Raw genomic sequence first — 18,244 nt, 5'->3', positions numbered from 1 at the left:
TTTCAGTTACACAAGCATGCGCAATTCAAAGTATGGCATGTTTGGTATCTATTTACTCGGTGTAACATCCTTTTGAATTTCTTGCACAAAAACCAATATAAAACCCAATTGTTTGAAAAACTGCTGCACAAATACTCTTTTATATTTTACCAAACTAAATATTTGGAAAAAATACAGAGTGATTAAAAAAATTCACCATTTAATTCTCTAGGGCCTTTGCTTACATGTAAAAGTCAGTATTGTTTGCACAAAAATTACTTAGAAACCCCAAATATATTTTTTCAAAGTAAAGTGTCAGAAAAGGCTTCAAGTGGTTAGTGAGTGTGGCATAAGCTTCTAATGTTGGGCGTAAAATGACAGGACAGTTCAAACACCCCCCAGATGGTTCATTTTTGGAAAGTAGACACCCCAAAGTATTTACTGAGAGTCATGTTGAGTGCATGGAAGACTATATTTTGACAAATTTTTTTGTCACTTTGAGATTTCCCACACATGCCAGTTATGGGGATAAAACATGTAAGACTTTTGGGAGCGTATGAGGGCCAACACTAATGACCACCTTCAGGCTTTCAAAGGGTGTAATTTCCTCTTTTCACTTCCTCACTATCTATTGGTTTTGGAGGCCTGAAAAACCCAGTTAGTACCAAAAACCCCACACAATTACCCCTTTTTGAAAAGGCACCCCAATGAATTTGAGGCATAGCAAGTATCTTGCAGATTTAATTTTCCAAAAACCTTGTCGCAAAAAAATTAAATCTGCAAAATACTCATCATGTCTCATCAAATTCCTTGGGGTGGCTACTTTCCAAAATGGTATCATTTGGGGAAAGGGGGGTTGGTTTGTTTTTACTATCCTGGCATTTCAGGGCCTCCAAAACTGTGATGGGAAGTGACCTGAGGAAATATGCTCTTTTGAAAGCCTGAAGGTGGTCACTGGATTTTGGGGTTAGGCTGTGAGTCTCACATGTGGTATCCTCATACTCGTGAGGAGTAGCAGAATGTTTGTTTGTTTTTGGGGGGTAATTCCACATGTACCAATAGCACGTGTGATAAATATCTCATTAAGTGACAACTTTTGTGTAGTAGTCATTTTTCTGAAGACTAGTAGCAAATATTTTCCAGGAACTCCGCATGCTTCTCTGCAAATACCTTGGGAGTGTCTACTTTCCAAAATGGCGTAATTTGGGGGGGTGCCTTATCCTGTCATTTCAGGGTCTCCAACAGATAATAGTGATGAAGTAAAATAAGGACATTTCACCATTTTTAAAGTCTGAACGTGGCCATTGTTTTTCGATCCCCAGATTTGGCTAGGCTCTTAAAAAGCCTTGGGTGTGTGGTGTCCCCATACTCTGGATACTTTACAAAAAGGGGTCATTTTGGGGGTTGGCTGTACTGCCCTGACACTTTTTAGCATCTCATGAAATGATAGGCAGTCAGAAAATAAAATCTGCATATATACACCAATCTGTAGACGCTGTAGATTTTGCACAAATTAAAATACACTTATTGGGATTTTTTTAAGACTTGTAGCAGAATACATTTTGGCCTAAAGTTATGGCAAAATTTTAGTTTATTGGATATTTTAATAACAGAAGTAAATATTTATTTTTAAAATTTTTCAGTATATTTAATTTTATATGGCATAAATAAAATAGTGATGATCAAGTGCCACCAAAAATCTCTATTTTGTGTGAAAAAAGGTATACATTTTGTTTGGGTATAGTATTGCATGACCATGCAATTACCAAGTAAATTAGTGCAGTGCGGCATAGCAAAAAATGGCCTGGTCAAGAAGGGGGTTAAAACCTTCCAGAGGTCAAGTGGTTAAGGAACCCCCTTTTTTTTGCGCCATAGTAAAGTTTTTAAAGCGGGTAAAAAAAAAAATGTAATGTATTGAAATCCTATTGCAGCTTACCCATAATCTGTGGCAGCTGCATCAATTTCCCATGATCCTTCACTGTAGAGGGATCAATCGGTAAAAGGATGTTTTCTGGTTTCCCTCCGCTCTACCCGATGACACCCACTATGCCGGTCAGCATGTGGGACATGGTGGGGGGAGCAGGGTTGCGCGGGGGCAGTCACTTTCATATTCTGCTGCTTTCTATTTTTACGTTCTTTTCTTTATTTCTGTGCAGGATAAACAAGCTTGGCTCCGGCAGTGACTTCGAGGCATATTTTCAGCGTCTAGGGTTGGCATCTGCAAGAACACGATACACAAAAAATAGGGTGAGCTGGCTGTGAGACACGTGTTTTATGGTATGGACCACTACACAAGGTGCAACTATTGCTGAGCTTCCAGAACTTAATGGGGCCCTAAATCATGCCTGGGACCCTATAGCGGATTACTGCAATGTGATACCCAGCCAGCCTTGCACAATAAAACCTGTTCATACCAGGTGGAAGTGATGAATCCTCTTTCAGGCTTGTAACAGGGCAGATATTAAATATTTTAAGTGGTGTCTTTCAGACATCAAGCAGTCCCAGGAGACCCCCCCCCCCCTTCCCCAGCACACAGCAAGTAATCGACAGGGTCAGATGTGCATGTTTCCCTAGGAGACTGTGTAGAAGGGGTGTGTCCATTCCCTTTACTAAAGTCTGATTGCTTGGTTCTCTGCTCTGTGCTGTGTAGTGTGATATCAGATCTCCACCCCTCGCCTTCTGAACCTCAAGATGTTGTGTAAACTGTGTACTTTGAACAGCTGTAGAGTAGAGGGCTGCAGATAAATGGGTATAACTTGTGGAGGATTTCTTTTCATCACTTGAGGCTAGTCCTACCTCTGGGTGTATGTAAGGATTTACAACCACTTTAGACCCTAAATTATTTGTGGTGACTTCCATTTAAAACCAATTCGTTTTATCGCTTTCTACTGAGCTGTCTGGACAGCATGGGAGACTAATTCAGCTGTGTACATTTAAAGGAGAAGTACAGCCAAAGTTCATTTTGGCTGTACTTTTATGGATCACAGGAGTGCAGTTCATTTTGCACTCCTGTGACCCGTTTTCAGCTGACAGTGGGCTGAAGCCCGCTGTCAGCTGGCGTCACTCAGCCAATCCAGGCTGGGGAAAGATCTCAGCTTTAAAGTCGGGATCCACCCCAGAGTCTGGAGCAGCACCTGCCTGTCCATAATCTGCTGATTCAGAGCCTCCCCTTCCACAGCCCAGCACTCGGAGCAGACTGTGGTAACTAAGCTGAAGCTCTCTGCTCAGAGACGGTGGGGGACAGATGTAGCATTGGACCAGTGCTGCATCCACCTAGGCAAGTCTGATTTTGGAAATAAAAAAAATCCTATACTTCTGTCTACAGAGCTCAATATCTCAAGCTTAAAAGCAGGTTTATTTCCCAACAAAGCCCTTGGACCCTTTTGACACTATGGGGTTTATTTACTAAAGCTGGAGAGTCCAAAATCAGACTCCCTTCTGCATAGAAACCAATCAGCTTCTAACCTCAGCTTGTTCAATGAAGCTTTGGCAATGAAACCTGGAAGCTGATTGGTTTCTATGCAGAAGTGAGTCTGATTTTGGACTCTCCAGCTTTAGTAAATAAACCCCTATTTGTCTGTATAGTCCCGAGAGCTCCACCTGATAGCTGGCTATGAAAATTGCAGAAGCAATATTTAATGCATCATTAAAAGAAACTTGCACTGATTTTAGATGTTGGCATAATTAAATAAAAAAAAAATGTATATATGAACCACTATGTGTCCCCTATAAAGCAGGTCAGTATGCAGCATACAAAACCATGTCTGGTATGATTTGATTTTGTTCCGATTACAGAAAACAGACAAATACAGCAATTACCCGGTCTACCACACAGTATATGAGACATTTGAGCTAGTGAATCAGTTTTATGATCCAACATTCAAGAAACAACTCGCGGTAGCCCAGATGAGGGGAAGCCTGGTGTACAAGCTCGCTGACTCAGCCATTCTACCATTTAATGTCCAGGATTATGGCAAGGAGCTGAAGAATTATGCTGACAGCATCTCTAATTTGGCTAAGAAACACCGAGAGAAAATAGAGACCTATGGTGTGTTTTTTGGTGAGTAATCATAGATGGGATTCTATATTTGTGCTTCACTAAACTGAAAACAAGGCAAATTCCACTAGCAAAGAACAAACAGTCAAATTCCCTCTATGTGGCAATTTCTGTTTATTCTAACAAATGCAAAAGGACAACATTGTGGTAAAATTATGTTCTGACAACAGTATTAGAAGCTTTGCACATGTGAAAGGGTCCTAAAGAATGTATGTTGCAACTGACTCGCAATCCATGGTGGATGCCTTACCTTTTTTTTTTCTGCAATATGTAGCCTTGCAGCCACAGTGTGGGGATATCCCGAAGCTGTTAACAGGGTTTTGACAAACGGCTAAGGTGTTTTAAAAATTGAGCCTCAACCATCTGGTTTTGCCACCCCAACAATGCCCATGTAAAAGGGGCCTAACACTCAATATAATTTGAGGATAGTAATTAAGATGGTTGCACATACATAAGACAGTTAAACCAAAGCTTTCCATGTGGGGAGCTGAACAAAACTGGATTTTTCATGTTCCCTATCATTTTGGTATAAGTTTTGCATAGTTGCACTGTCTATGTACAAAATGTGCAATTGTTAGCCTGGTAGTCATCTTATTTAAAGCTTGCATCACCTGAGGCCAGTCAACTGGCTTTATTTACAGGTTTGCAGAGATGAAGGTAATCTTCCTACATACATTTGATTGTAGAGGAGAGAACTGAAGACAGACGTGTAATTAAAGTGCAGAATTTATACAGCTTTCAGAAAGCAGATCTGAAGTCGCACTCTGCAGAGCTCAGTGGGAGCTGATTGGAGGGAAGAGACACCCCCACCCCTTGCACACAGGAACAGAGATGAAGTTGTCAATCACAGGCTGTGTGCTGGAGGTTCCTCCATCACCTTTTTTTTTTCTCTTAGTGTCAGAAAAACTTGTAAGAAGTGACTCAAAGAGAGAGGAACAAAGCAGCAGACTGAAATGATGTTTGGTGCTCTGGATTGAAACAAGTTTGCTATAGAGGGATTTGTTTTGTTCGTGTTTGATGTCAAAGGTTTACAGACACTTTGATTACAGTATACATAGAAAAAATACATTACTGTGCAAACGTTTTAGGCAGGTGTGAAAAAATGCTGGAAATTAAGACTGCTTTCAGAAACAGAAGTGTTTGTTCATTTAATTTCCATGTTAGTTGATTTAAATAAACCAAGAAATCCAAATCAATATTTGGTGTGACCACCCCTTGCCTTTTAAACTGCATCAATTCTTCTAGGTACACGTGCACAGTTTTTGAAGGAACTCTACAGGTAGGTTGTTCCAAACATCTTGGAGAACTAACCATAGCTCTTCTATGGATGTAGGATGCCTCAAATCCTTCTGTCTCAATGTAAACCTAGACAGAGTTTGTTGAGATGAGAGCTCTGTGGTGGCCAAACCATCACTTTCAGGACTCCTTGTTCTTTACACTGAAGTTAGTTCTTAATGACATTGGCTCTGTTTGGGGTTGTTGTCTTGCTGCAGTACAAATTTGGGGTCAATCCCACACCTCCCTGATAGTATGACATGATGGATATGTATCTGCCTGTATTTCTCAGCATTGAGGACACCATTGATTCTGACCAAATCTCCAACTCAATCTGCAAAAATGCAGCCCCTAATGTGCAAGAAACCTCAACCATGCTCCATTGTTGCCTGCAGACACTCATTGTGCCCCTTGCTAGCCCTTTGGTGAATAAACTGCCTTCTGCTTCAACCAAATATTACAGATTTTTACTCCTCAGTTCAGAGCACCTGCTGCCATTTTTCTGCACCCCAGTTGCTATGTTTTTGTGCATAGTTGAGTTGATAACCTTGTTTCCAGATAGGAGGTATGGCTTTTTGGCTGTAATTCCATGAAGACCACTCCTGGCCAGGTTTCTCTAGACTGTAGATGGATGTACCTGAGTCCCACTGGTTTCTTCCACTTCTGATGGCACTGCTGGTCATCTCTTGATGTCATGTCTTTCATAAGTTTCCTTGGCAAACCACTACTCTACGGGCCCAAACGTTGCCTATTTTGTTGTCCTTCAAAAGAGGTTGAACAGCACATCTTGAAACCTCAACTTTGTAGCAAAGTTTGGATGTTTCTCAGTTTTAAGCCTCCTACTCAGCTGTTTGTTTAATGAGTTCAGCCTACATATGAAATTGATTGACCAACTATACCAAGCAGGTGCTAATGATCATCACACACCTGACTCTAATCCTACAAAATACTTGACTTTGGCTTCACACAAGCATCAATTACACTTGCATACGTTGTCCACCTGCACAAAGGGAAGTCACACCAAATGTTGATATGATTTAGATTTTTCTTCTGTTTGCTAACTTTGCATTTTGTAAATTGATAAAATTAAGCAATTACAATATATATTTCTTGCTTTACAACATTTGTTCACCTGCCTAAAACCTTTGAACACTACTGTAAGTATTCAATTTTCCAGGATAATAAACTCATCAGATCTGGTCTCTGGGTACCAGATCCTCAAGTGTCCCTATTATATCACAGCAGCCATGGCATCTTCAGACCTCTGGGTCAGATACTACAGCAGTTTTTAGCATGTGCAGCAAATGTCTGTGCCCAGGTTGGGAATGTCTCAACTCTGCCTGTGTCAGGGACTTTTCAGATCTGAGTGCAGTTTCCAGAAATGGTCTGCTCTGCAGTAATGTCATTGACTATCTGAGATGCACAGTATTCTGACTCCAAACTGTTGTATTGGTGACGTCTCCTTTGCTGAGACCTCTGTATCTGCTTATACAGACCATACATGATCACTGCGGACAGCCTTTATCAGATAGGTATTTGGGGAGTTCAGCTTTTTCATACATGGATCTTTTATTGCAATGAAGACAAAAAGATGTGGCAGATGAATGAAAAAAATGGTGTTTGTAGGTCAAAACATTTGGATAAGAAGAAACCCCTGCGCTCAAATGAAGATACCCTACCCTAAGCTGCTAACACCTACTTTCAACCACAATGTGCAAGTAAACAATAAATACAAATGGTGTAGCGCTAAAAAAATACTAACATGCTCATGTAAAACAAATATAAATAATGTAAATACCACTAATAATACCGTGTTAACATAAAGTGAAAACAGTGCAAAACACAACAATAAATGTGGAAGGATTCCCCCAACTAGGGGAATCAGACAAATGTGGGCAATATGATCCCACTTGAAATAAAGGTGCAAGTGTACACACTCAGTGAAAATGATAAATGTCCAATCCAAATGATTGTCCACATGCTATACAAATAATAACTTGTGATCCACAACAATGACTTGCGTGTCACACGTGATTGTCGGCGTGTGTGAAGAACTGTGGTTGTGGGTCAGTATTAGTATGACACCCCTCCCCCTCTCAGCTGTTGAGCCCATGTGCCTGTATGGGTGAATTATCACTTAAAGTACCAGGGGATTGGAGAAATCAAGAGGATCACTGGCCTGTAGGATTATCCAGGAGGGTCCATTTGGTGGTGACAAGATTATTCCTGGAAAAGCGCATTTTTCCCTAAAGTGAGCTGGCCCTTGGGGTAACTGCAAGCAGGTGAGGGGGCACTTTGGCTATCTGTGGATTCACAAGTTGTTTAGCACTGGATTCACGTTGTGCTGTATTTTTTACATGCGAGTCATTGTTGTGGATCACGAGTTATTATTTGTATAGCGTGTGGACTATCATTTGGATTGGACATTTATCATTTTCACTGAGTGTGTACACTTGCACCTTTATTTCAAGTGGGATCATATTGCCCACATGTGTCTGATTCCCCTAGTTGGGGGAATCCTTCCACATTTATTGTTGTGTTTTGCACGGTTTTCACTTTATGTTAACATGGTATTATTAGTGGTATTTACATTATTTATATTTGTTTTACATGAGCATGTTAGTATTTATTTAGCGCTACACCATTTGCATTTATAGGTCAAAACATTGTAATGGGTTCCCCCATGTGATCAGATTTGCATGTGGGTGTGACTTGCAGATATCTTTATCCCATAATGCATTGCAAGGAGAAGTACATCACAATGTGGGAAGAAACGCAGGTGGTGCAGTCGCCAAAATTAGCACAAGATGGCAGTGTATTAAACTAAACTGAGGTTAATAAACTATTTCTTAAGGGAAATTAACGATATAAATTCTCAGTACACAGCAATATGTATAAATTCTCAGTTCAATATGAACATTAACCATGATTGTGCATTGTGGTTTCATACAAGTGTAACAGCACACGTACACCAGCAGTGTGTTGGAGTGTACCTCAAATGGTGTGGTGTGCAGTAAAGTCCAGAAATCATTTTAGGTGACATTTTGGTTAACTCCTTTTTCAGGTGTTCAAATGTTTACCCTTAATCAGGGTCAAAAGTAAACAAGGTTACCTTCTCCAGATGCTGGTTTAGGCAGCTAATGTCTATGGGCACCTTAATAGGTGTGGTGCTGCTGGGACAGCCATTTATTCAATGGGAAGGACACAGATTGTAGCTGCATTTCCAGCCTCCTAGTATCTATGGGCAACTGTACCCTTCCTCCATCCCCATTCTTTCCGCTGACCATGAACCAGAAAAGTATAACCACTGTGCTGCATGTAAAATGGGAAAAATAGCCTAACTTTTTTTTTTTAAGAAATAAAAATGCAGGATATGGCCATATCTGTTCATAAATCCAGTCTGCTTAGAAACAAGAATTTGGTCTGGTTCTCCAATATTAATGGCCTTTTCTTTGTTGCAGAACCTTTGTTTTCTGCAATTAATAATTTTACAGTTTACGGGGATGCCCTACACCAGCGCATTAAAAACGTTGATATGCATAAGTAAGTGTGTGACATTTTATTATACTTTTAATACTTTTTTTCTCCTTTTTTACTTTCTTTTTTCTTTACTTTTACTTTAATCCTTCTTTAAGTCTTTATGAAAACAAAAAAACCTATACAACTCAGTGTCTCTATATAACTTAGTTTGACCATTTTTTACATTGATCCTGTGTGGGGTTTTTTTTTTTTTTTGTACAGTGACATCACTATACTTCCAACAAGATTCCTGGTGAATGCAGAACAAGCCATATGCAAGAAGTCACTAAAGTCCAGTGCAAGAACATATTTTTTGCAAGCTTTAGGCTGTTCTTCATTCGTCCAGGATCTTGGCAGAAGGAGTGTAATTGTGTTCTTGCAGGTAATTTTTTTACAGGGGGACCGGACATTTCTAAGTGGACCTTGCATTTTTACGCAAGGTCTAATTGTAAGTATCTGTGCTCGGCCTGATAACTGGACAGTGAAGGAGCATCTCCACACTGAGGAAGTCCTCACTCTGGTTTAGCTAGAAGTGGCTGGCTACAATCCGCTTAACTTTTGTACTGTTGAAGAGGTTTCACTTATCCAAGTGGCTTCTTAAGTTTCAATGAATATCAAGAACATGCTACAGTATTTATAACCCACACAAAGGTAATTCAGTGACCTCAGTCCAATGTTTTCCATACTTGGGTCACACTATGGACAGTTGTCAGAATTCATAGCACCATGGTCATTAACATTGCCTAGAAACCGTACCATACACCATTGATTGCCAGGAACATATTCCAGCATTTATATCCACATGGGTAGCCAAATATCTCTAGTCCAATCAACAGAAATGATGAGGCAGAACAACCATACAAGTTGAGTTGAATGCAGCTTGCTGCTACTAGCTCTACTATAGGTTGGATAAATGAGATCCTTCATAGACATCACTCTGTCTTCTGTTCGCATTAAACTGCAAGTACTGGGCAGTGCAGCAAAGCCTGACTGGCTGACGGTGCTGCTTCTTTATTCTTTTTACATAGTGCATTGCATACTGTACATCCACATCAGTCCCAACCCCAAGGAGCTTTGTCTGCAAAATAGGAATTTTAGCTTCTAAGTATATATCACAAGCACACCACGGATCTTGTGAAATGTAAAAATGTTTATTCAGGCGATAACATCACAGCAGTAAAGTGCAACATGGCAAGACTCCATGAGGCATGTGATGTACTTGCAAACTGTACATTCACATTGGTCCCAGACCTCACAATCATTCACACATACACACTAGGTCCAATTTAGATGGGAGTCAGTTACTCTACTGGCATGTCATTGAAATGTGGGAGAGAAAAACTGAATAGGAGGGAGCTTGTAAACTATGGCGGTAGGGTTCTGGTTGGGATTTAGCCCCAGTTTGGCAAGGCAGGAGTGCTAACCATGAAGCCACTGTGCTGCCCACTTTTGTATCCATCTAGAAATTGGCTGTAAGCAAAATTGATACCATGTGTTTGTTTTTTTTTGTGTTTTTTTTTTTAAATGGCAGTTTTGAGACTAGTTATGTAACACACCAAAAGATGGCAGCACAAGGCTGCACGTACAGTCACAGGGAAATTAGACCCTCATAAGTCGGTGTGCCAAGACCTTTTCTTGGCACACTGACTAGTGCTATTCTGACCACGTTAGGTCTAGTCATATGGACCGCAAGTTAGAACAAAAAGCAAAACGTGAAATTCTGAGTGAAACTGGGAAAATCTGCCACAGACGCTTGCAGCATCACTGTAAACTTGCCAAATCATGACAATGAGTCGTTTGTGGTATTTTGATTGGCACGCATGCTTCCAAAGTAGAAGAACATCTTTGGAAGAGCAGGGATCAGGAAAACTCAACCCCGAAATTGTCAACCATTCAGCAACTTCCGCATCCACCCTACTCGCCAGATTTGGCTGCTGCAGACATCGCCCTCTTCCCAAAGATGATCTAGCTCAAAGGTTGCCATTTTGACAACATTGCGGAGATCCAGTGTGAATTGCAGAAGGTGCTTGACCTGTTTCCTAAAGAAGACTTCCTGCCACTTCTGGAATGTGTCCTGAAACGCTGGGAACACTGTATTGTTGTGCAAGGGGACTATTTTGAAGGGGATGGTGTATAAATGTGGATAAAGTACTTTCTTGTAAAGAGCTAGTCTTGAAACGTTTTGATACCACCTTGTATGTGCTACGGGACTTAGACATGCATCTTCACTCAAATTCTCTTCTCCTCTCGAGTTCTCTTATCCCCTCTGCAAAGTCCAACAAACAACTATTGATTCTGCCAGTGAAGGCCACCCAATGCAGCTTCATGTGATGGGGTGGCAACTATGCTGCACTGCTCCTGCAAGAGTTGTCACTCTTGTAGGCTGTGACTGAATGCACTGCAGTGGAATGATGAACAGAGGTGTGGCTGTCAACACTGACCAGGTGATAATTAACAAGCTAGAGGCTTGTGAATTAGCAGTGTCAGTCCTCCCCACTGCTTTCTGGATTGAAAATACTGTCTCAGGCGCTGAACCATTCCCAATGCAGTGTCTGGGAGGGGGAGCTTGTGAGATGCAGAGGGTTTGGATTAGTAAGGAAAGGTAAAGGATTGCTTTTGGGTTATTTTGAGACTTGTGCATCACATAGTAACTGGATTGGGTACTTTTATGGACTTTCATACAAGAGCCTTTAATTGTACTTTAAATTCATTGTAATAAAATGCGTAGGGTTGGCGTGCACATTACTAATCAATCTTTGCATTACAGTCCCCTTTCTCTTCGTATACTGAATGACCAGTTGATGTTCGCAGAGAGAGCTTTCACTGATCCTCTTGGGCTGCCAGGACGACCATTTTACAGGTACCAGATACATGCCACCCACTGCCACATTTTTCCTTTCTCTTCAGTTTTTTCATTATCTTGACTTCATGTAACCATTGAGCTACATGCTCATTCATAGTTACATAGTTAGTCTCGCTGAAAAAAAGACAAAAGTCCATCCAGTTCAACCATTACAAAAAAAAAAAAGTTAGAATCCTATACCCACAACTGATCCAGAGGAAGGCAAAAAAAAACCAGCAAAGCATGATCCAAATTGCTCCTGCTGGGAAAAAAATCCTTCCTGATCCCCTGAGAGGCAATTGGATATTCACTGGATCAACTTTACCTATAAATGTTAGTATCCAGTTATATTCTGTGTATCTAAGAAACAATCCAGGACTTTTGTAAAGCAATCCACTGAGCTGGCCAGAACCAACTCTTGCGGGAGTTCCGTTCCTGTGAGTAGTTCACAACCGGTACTTTATTCCACGTGTTTTCTTCCTTCCCTCTCAGACAGATGTTTCCTATTGTGATAAACTCTTTTTACAGGTACAATATAGAAAATCTGCTTGCTGTAGAAAGTATATCTAAAGCTTTGGGTGGATCTGGAAACTATAAAAAAAAAAACACTTGACAGATCTGAACCATTTCTTTTGTCCCAGGGAGATTTTCATTAACGTCATGTCCCTGAGAAGTAGGAATGTCTGGTAAGCTCTCTAAATTGGCCATATGCTGCACAATCCTTTAGATCTAACAAGACTATGAATAACATTTTGAGGTCTGTACTCATATTTGAGTTTGTATGAAATCCGGCAGGCCATTTCACTACATAGTTGACAGTAGAGCTAAAGGAGCTTGTACAATCAGATTATATAGTATGTTCCTATTTGACAGTTCTCACTGGAGCTTTGTCACCAAATCAAGAGTTGAGGGTTAAGCTTCCAATGCAAACATTTGGGTTTCCTGTCATTTTCTGTCCCGGGGACAATGGTCACCAGTATACATAAGGGGAGGGGATCCTAGAGTGGGGATACACACAGCATTAAAATCTGAAATCCTTTGAAATCTGTATTGGGGATTAGTTTGAAAATACAGTATATAACCTCATTCACCCAGTTGCTGGCACCCATGGTGCATGAATGAAGCATTTATCAAGCTTCTGCCCTAAAGGAGCTCTTTAGGTACAAACACCTAGTATTCATTAAACCCAGCCCAGGAAAAAAAGTACATTGCATATATATGGGCACTCATTGAATTCTGTGGGGGGCTAAAAAAACCCTGAATTGTATTTTCTGAGCATAGGGCATAGAGCAAGGGTGTCAGACTCAATTTCATCAGGGGTTGCATCAGCATTATAGTGGCCCTCAAAGGGCTGGTTGTATCTGTCCAGATGTACAAAGCACTACACCCCACTTGGATCAGATGTCAAGAGCCCCCCTCACCACCAAGAGTCAAGATTTCTCCTCCCGCCACAACACAGTGCAATCCCCTTACCTTGTGCTGCTGCTGGGAAGAGGTTGGGGAGCAAAGTGCAGGGTCTGGAGGAGGACCAGAGGAGGGCTCGCGTTGGCTGCTAGAGTCTGCTGAATGCTGAGATCAGGGGAGGCAGAGATTAGCAGGTGCTGTGGCTTCACAGAGGTGCAGGATCTGTAGGAGTTCTGGTCTCCTCTCTGCTTCCAAATGCTGAGAAAAATTGGGGGTGGAGGCGAGGGGGTGCTGTAGCTGCAGGAGAGGTGTGAGGTCCACTTAAAATGGCCTGGCAGGTGGGATTCAACCCAACGTCCTTGTGTTAGTTGCCCTACGCTCTACGTCACATGTGTTAAGGTTGGTGCTTTAAAAACTGTTGGCTTCTGGACCAAAAAATGGTAGGAAATCCAGACTTGCCAGTAAGTCTCTCATGCTTTGTCCTGGAAGACTTGTGGACATAAAGGCACCTCCTCCAACAGGAGAACAGGAAACACCTTGGCAAATACCCTTTTGAAAGGAAGTTCTTTTGGTTCTTGTTTAAAACCAGTTTGGTTGAAGGACAAAACCTGAACATAAACAAGGGTGGGATTCCTGCTGTCCTGAAAGACTCACAGAAATGGTATCTGGTAAGTCTCACTCCAGATTTCCCAAATAGTCTTCCATGACGGCATATGAGAGTATTAGCTAGAACTTGCCAGACTAGGGAGGGTCAATAGAGCCTGGAGACCTTTTTCCCACAGGACTGACCATACATATTACATATATGGTGGACCCTATCAAATTCCTAACATTGAAAACCATGGCAGGAGACCTAACTGTAGGAAAAGGTCCAAGCCATATCCAGAAAATAAGAGCTTGAAGTTGTACCATACGGATTCCAAAAAATCAATATTGAATATAAAAGGAACCAAACCCTTGTGAGGCCTTGCTCAACTAAGGACATATGAATGCAGCTAAAATCTCTGTCATTAAAATTCTTTAATTACCTTGTTACATTTATCGCAATGTATGTAGTTCTTGTTTACATTTATCTCAATCTGTGTAGTTCAGGTTACATTGCTCGGTTCTTGTTTAAAACTGACCAGGTTGGCAGAAGGGTTTCCTTTTTAAAGTTCATTTTGGTAATGTGTACTGTTCTTGTTGGAGGAGGTGCCTATATCTCATATGCTGTCCTGGAAGACTATTTGGGTAAATGGTTATTCACATGTTCCCATTTTGCCCTTATATTAAAGAGATGACACACAGCCTTTCCATAGATGGATCTCCTTTTAACCCCTTTCAGCATTTTGGACATGTCTGGTATGTCCAAAGTCTTGAGGGGGTTAGAATCCAGTTCATGGACAAGCTACTGCAGAATTGAGCTAGTTTTGTCTTATGCAGCCAGCCTGCCCCTGTCTCCTATATAAAAGTGTTAGCCTTTCGGTTTCGGTGCTCCCCAGTTGTGGATAGACCCTCTGTGTTCTTGTGTTTAATGAAGGAGCTGCTCCCAGATACACAATGACTTTGTTGTGCTGTAGTGTCTGGTCAGGCAGTGATGAGAAGCCACTTCGGGGGAATGGTGTTGCAGCATGGAGGAAGCCTTTAGGAGTGAGAAGCCACTTTGGGGGAATGGTGGTGCAGCATGGAGGAAGCCTTTAGGAGTGAGAAGCCATTTTGGGGGAATGGTGGTGCAGCATGGAGGAAGCCTTTAGGAGTGAGAAGCCACTTTGGGGGAATGTTGGTGCAGCATGGAGGAAGCCTTTAGGAGTGAGAAGCCACTTTGGGGGAAAGTTGGTGCAGCATGGAGGAAGCCTTTTGGAGTGAGAAATAAGGTAAAGGTTCCTCCTAATTCATCTCCCCTAGACAAAGTTAGTAGTTGTACTTGGAAGGGATCCACTGCAATGGTAACTTTTTTTTTTTTTTCCTCCTTCCTGGACCTCGTATCATTATTTGATAATAGTAGAAAAAAAAAACTAACTTTAACAAGATGGAAACTTCTGTTAGAAGTCATTTTTTATTTGTTGTGATTGTTGCGATCCTTACATTTCTGAGCAAAGAAGACCATTCCTGTTATGAATATACAGGTGAAACTCAAAAAATTAGACTATTGTGCAAAAGTTCATTTATTTCAGTAATGCAGCTTAAAAGGTGAAACTAATATATAAGATAGACTCATTACATGCAAAGCAAGATAGTTCACGCTGTGATTTGTCATAATTGTGATGATTATGGCTTACAGCTCATGAAAACCCCAAATCCACAATCTCAGAAAATTAGAATATTGTGAAAAGGTGCAATATTCTCGGCTCAAAGTGTCCCACTCTAATCAGCTAATTAAGCCATAACACCTGCAAAGGGTTCCTGAGCCTTTAAATGGTCTCTCAGTCTGGTTCAGTAGGAATCACAATCATGGGAAAGACTGCTGACCTGACACTTGTGCAGAAAACCATCACTGACACCCTCCATAAGGAGGGAAAGCCTCAAAAGGTAATTGCAAAAGAAGTTGGATGTTCCCAAAGTGCTGTATCAAAGCACATTAATAGAAAGTTATGTAGAAGGGAAAAGTGGGGATGAAAAAGGTGCACAAGCAGCAGGGATGACCGCAGCCTGGAGAGGATTGTCAGGAAAAGGCCATTCAAAAGTGTTGGGGACTTTCACAAGGAGTGGACTGAAGCTGGAGTCAGTGCATCAAGAGCCACCACACACAGACGGATCCTGGACATGGGCTTCAAATATCGTATTCCTCTTGTCAAGCCGCTCCTGAACAACAAACGTCAGAAGCGCCTTACCTGGGCTAAAGAAAAACAGACCTGGTCTGTTGCTCAGTGGTCCAAAGTCCTCTTTTCTGATGAGAGCAACTTTTGCATCTCCTTTGGAAACCAAAGACCCAGAGTATGGAGGAAGAATGGAGATGCACACACTGCGAGATGCTTGAAGTCCAGTGTGAAGTTTCCACAGTCTGTGTTGATTTGGGGAGCCATGCTATCTGCTGGTGTTGGTCCACTGTGCTTCATTAAGTCCAGGGTCAACGCAGCCCTCTACCAGGAGATTTTGGAGCACTTCATGCTTCCTTCCGCAGATGAGCTTTATGGGGATGTTGACTTCATTTTCCAGCAGAACTTGGCACCTGCCCACACTGCCAAAAGCACCATAACCTGGTTCAATGACCGTGGGATTACTGTGCTTGATTGGCCAGCAAACTTGCCTGACCTGAACCTCATAGAGAATCTATGGGGCATTGCCAAGAGAAAGATGAGAGACATGAGACCGAACAATGCAGAAGAGCTGAAGGCCGCTATTGAAGCATCCTGGTCTTCCATAACACCTCAGCAGTGCCACAGGCTGATAGCTTCCATGCCACGCCACATTGAGGCAGTAATTGCTGCAAAAGGGGCCCAAACCAAGTACTGAGTACATATGCATGCTTCTACTTTTCAGAGGTCCGATATTGTTCTATGTACAATCCTTGTTTTATTGATTGCATGTAATATTCTAATTTTCTGAGATTGTGGATTTGGGGTTTTCATGAGCTGTAAGCCATAATCATCACAATTATGACAAATCACGCCTTGAACTATCTTGCTTTGCATGTAATGAGTCTGTCTCATATATTAGTTTCACCTTTTAAGTTGCATTACTGAAATAAATAAACTTTTGCACGATATTCAAATTTTTCAAGTTTCACCTGTATACCGACCACAGAAAACAAATGTATTTTATAGAGCTGTAGTTATTCCATAAAGCTCATCACAAAACTTATAAAATCTTCTCCATCAAATATTCTTTTCTTTTGCAGACATGTGATCTTTGCACCCAGCAGCCACAATAAATATGCGGGGGAATCCTTTCCTGGGATTTACGATGCACTGTTTGACATTGAGAACAAAGCGGACCAACACAAGGCATGGGAGGAAGTGAAAAGACAAATTGCCATTGCGACGTTTACTGTGCAGGCTGCTGCAGAGACCTTAAAAGAAGTTTAATAAAAGTGTCAGCTGCTTGTTACTTTTTCGTGTCTCTCAGAAGGCCCAAATGCACTGTACAGACACCGCACATCCATAAGGTCTAATATTTACATGCTTTGGTCTTTGGCAGTGCAGTAATCTGTCATCACTGTCAGGAGCTTGGGGGAGGGGCCTTTCCAGACACTTGGGGCTCATTCACATCATGGCAGTGCATTGGTGCAATGTTGGCACCAACAAAATGGGTTTTAACACCTGTGCACTAAGACAACATGCAATGTGTTCACACTTTTGTGCTGCAGTAGGAAGCATGTTAATGGGCCCATAAGAGCACAAATATTTGTTAAATTTCGCTATTCTACACTGGTCTTTTGATTTTAAACCTTTTTTTTTTTCTTAATACCTGCCCAGGGTTCAGGTTTAAATATATTTTAATCTAATTAAATAAAAGTGTAATGCATATTTAAACTCTTAGCGTTGCGGGGTGGCAAAAATTATCCCCGCTGTCGCATTTGGCAGGCAGTACTGCCTGCTGAACGCAACCCATTCAACTGGAGAGGGGCATCCCGAAAATGCTTGGATCGCATAAGCAGGACTGTTTACTTTTGTGTGTACATCACCATAAACTATGTGCAGCATATGTCAGAAAAGAACTCTGCCGATCCCCTGATGAAGGGAGAGCAGGTCTGTTCCCAAAATGTGTTGGTTTGTTACTCTGGATTTATTCTGAAATAAATAACTTATTGACCTAAAACTAATGGTTTGGCGCTCTTGCTTTCTTCTACTTCAATGTTGTAAGCAGGACAGAATGTGAGGGGAAAATATCTGACATATAGATATACTGTATTTGTGTGTGATAGATTTTATTGTATGGGCAAACAGCTGTACTGAGTGATTAGTGGACTACAAGGGCAATGTCGGGTTCCTACAGACACTAAGTGTACTTGGCTTTTAAAGTGGTTGTAAACAGGGGCGGACTGACAACTCATTGGGCCCCCAGGCAATAAGGGATCATGGGGCCCCTGCGTCCTTGCCCAAGCTCAAAAAAGCCTATGAAAAAGGTACCAGGGGCATCTCATGGGGACCCCTACTGACCCCGGGCCCTCTGGCAGTGCCCGAGTTTCCAAATGGTCAGTCTGCCCCTGGCCACACATCATCCACTTCTAACCACTTGAAGACAAGGCC

The 18,244-nt window shown here is 41.6% G+C and overlaps 1 protein-coding gene across 3 annotated transcripts in view; it reads left to right on the top strand.

Moving 5' to 3' along the window:
- Positions 1-17,813, top strand: part of LOC149471146 (N-acetylated-alpha-linked acidic dipeptidase 2-like) — a 160,925-nt gene extending 143,112 nt beyond the window's left edge. For 2 of the 3 annotated variants that reach the window (XM_089656563.1, XM_089656570.1), the window contains 5 exons: positions 2,136-2,226; positions 3,775-4,039; positions 8,773-8,854; positions 11,598-11,690; positions 16,894-17,813. In XM_089656563.1, the coding sequence (XP_089512689.1) occupies positions 2,136-2,226; positions 3,775-4,039; positions 8,773-8,854; positions 11,598-11,690; positions 16,894-17,080 (718 nt within the window). In that variant the 3' untranslated portion in view covers positions 17,081-17,813. The remainder of the gene's footprint in view (positions 1-2,135; positions 2,227-3,774; positions 4,040-8,772; positions 8,855-11,597; positions 11,691-16,893) is intronic. The other variant, XR_016307249.1, reaches the window with a different exon arrangement.
- The last annotated feature ends 431 nt before the right edge of the window (positions 17,814-18,244 follow it).

The sequence above is a fragment of the Staurois parvus genome, unplaced genomic scaffold (genome assembly GCF_062004578.1).
Source record: "Staurois parvus isolate SC_StPar_1 unplaced genomic scaffold, SC_StPar_1.0 ptg000027l, whole genome shotgun sequence".
Classification (NCBI taxonomy): Eukaryota; Metazoa; Chordata; class Amphibia; order Anura; family Ranidae; genus Staurois; species Staurois parvus.
The sequence above is the reverse complement of the archived record's forward strand: the minus strand, read 5'-3'. Positions and strand labels throughout refer to the sequence as shown.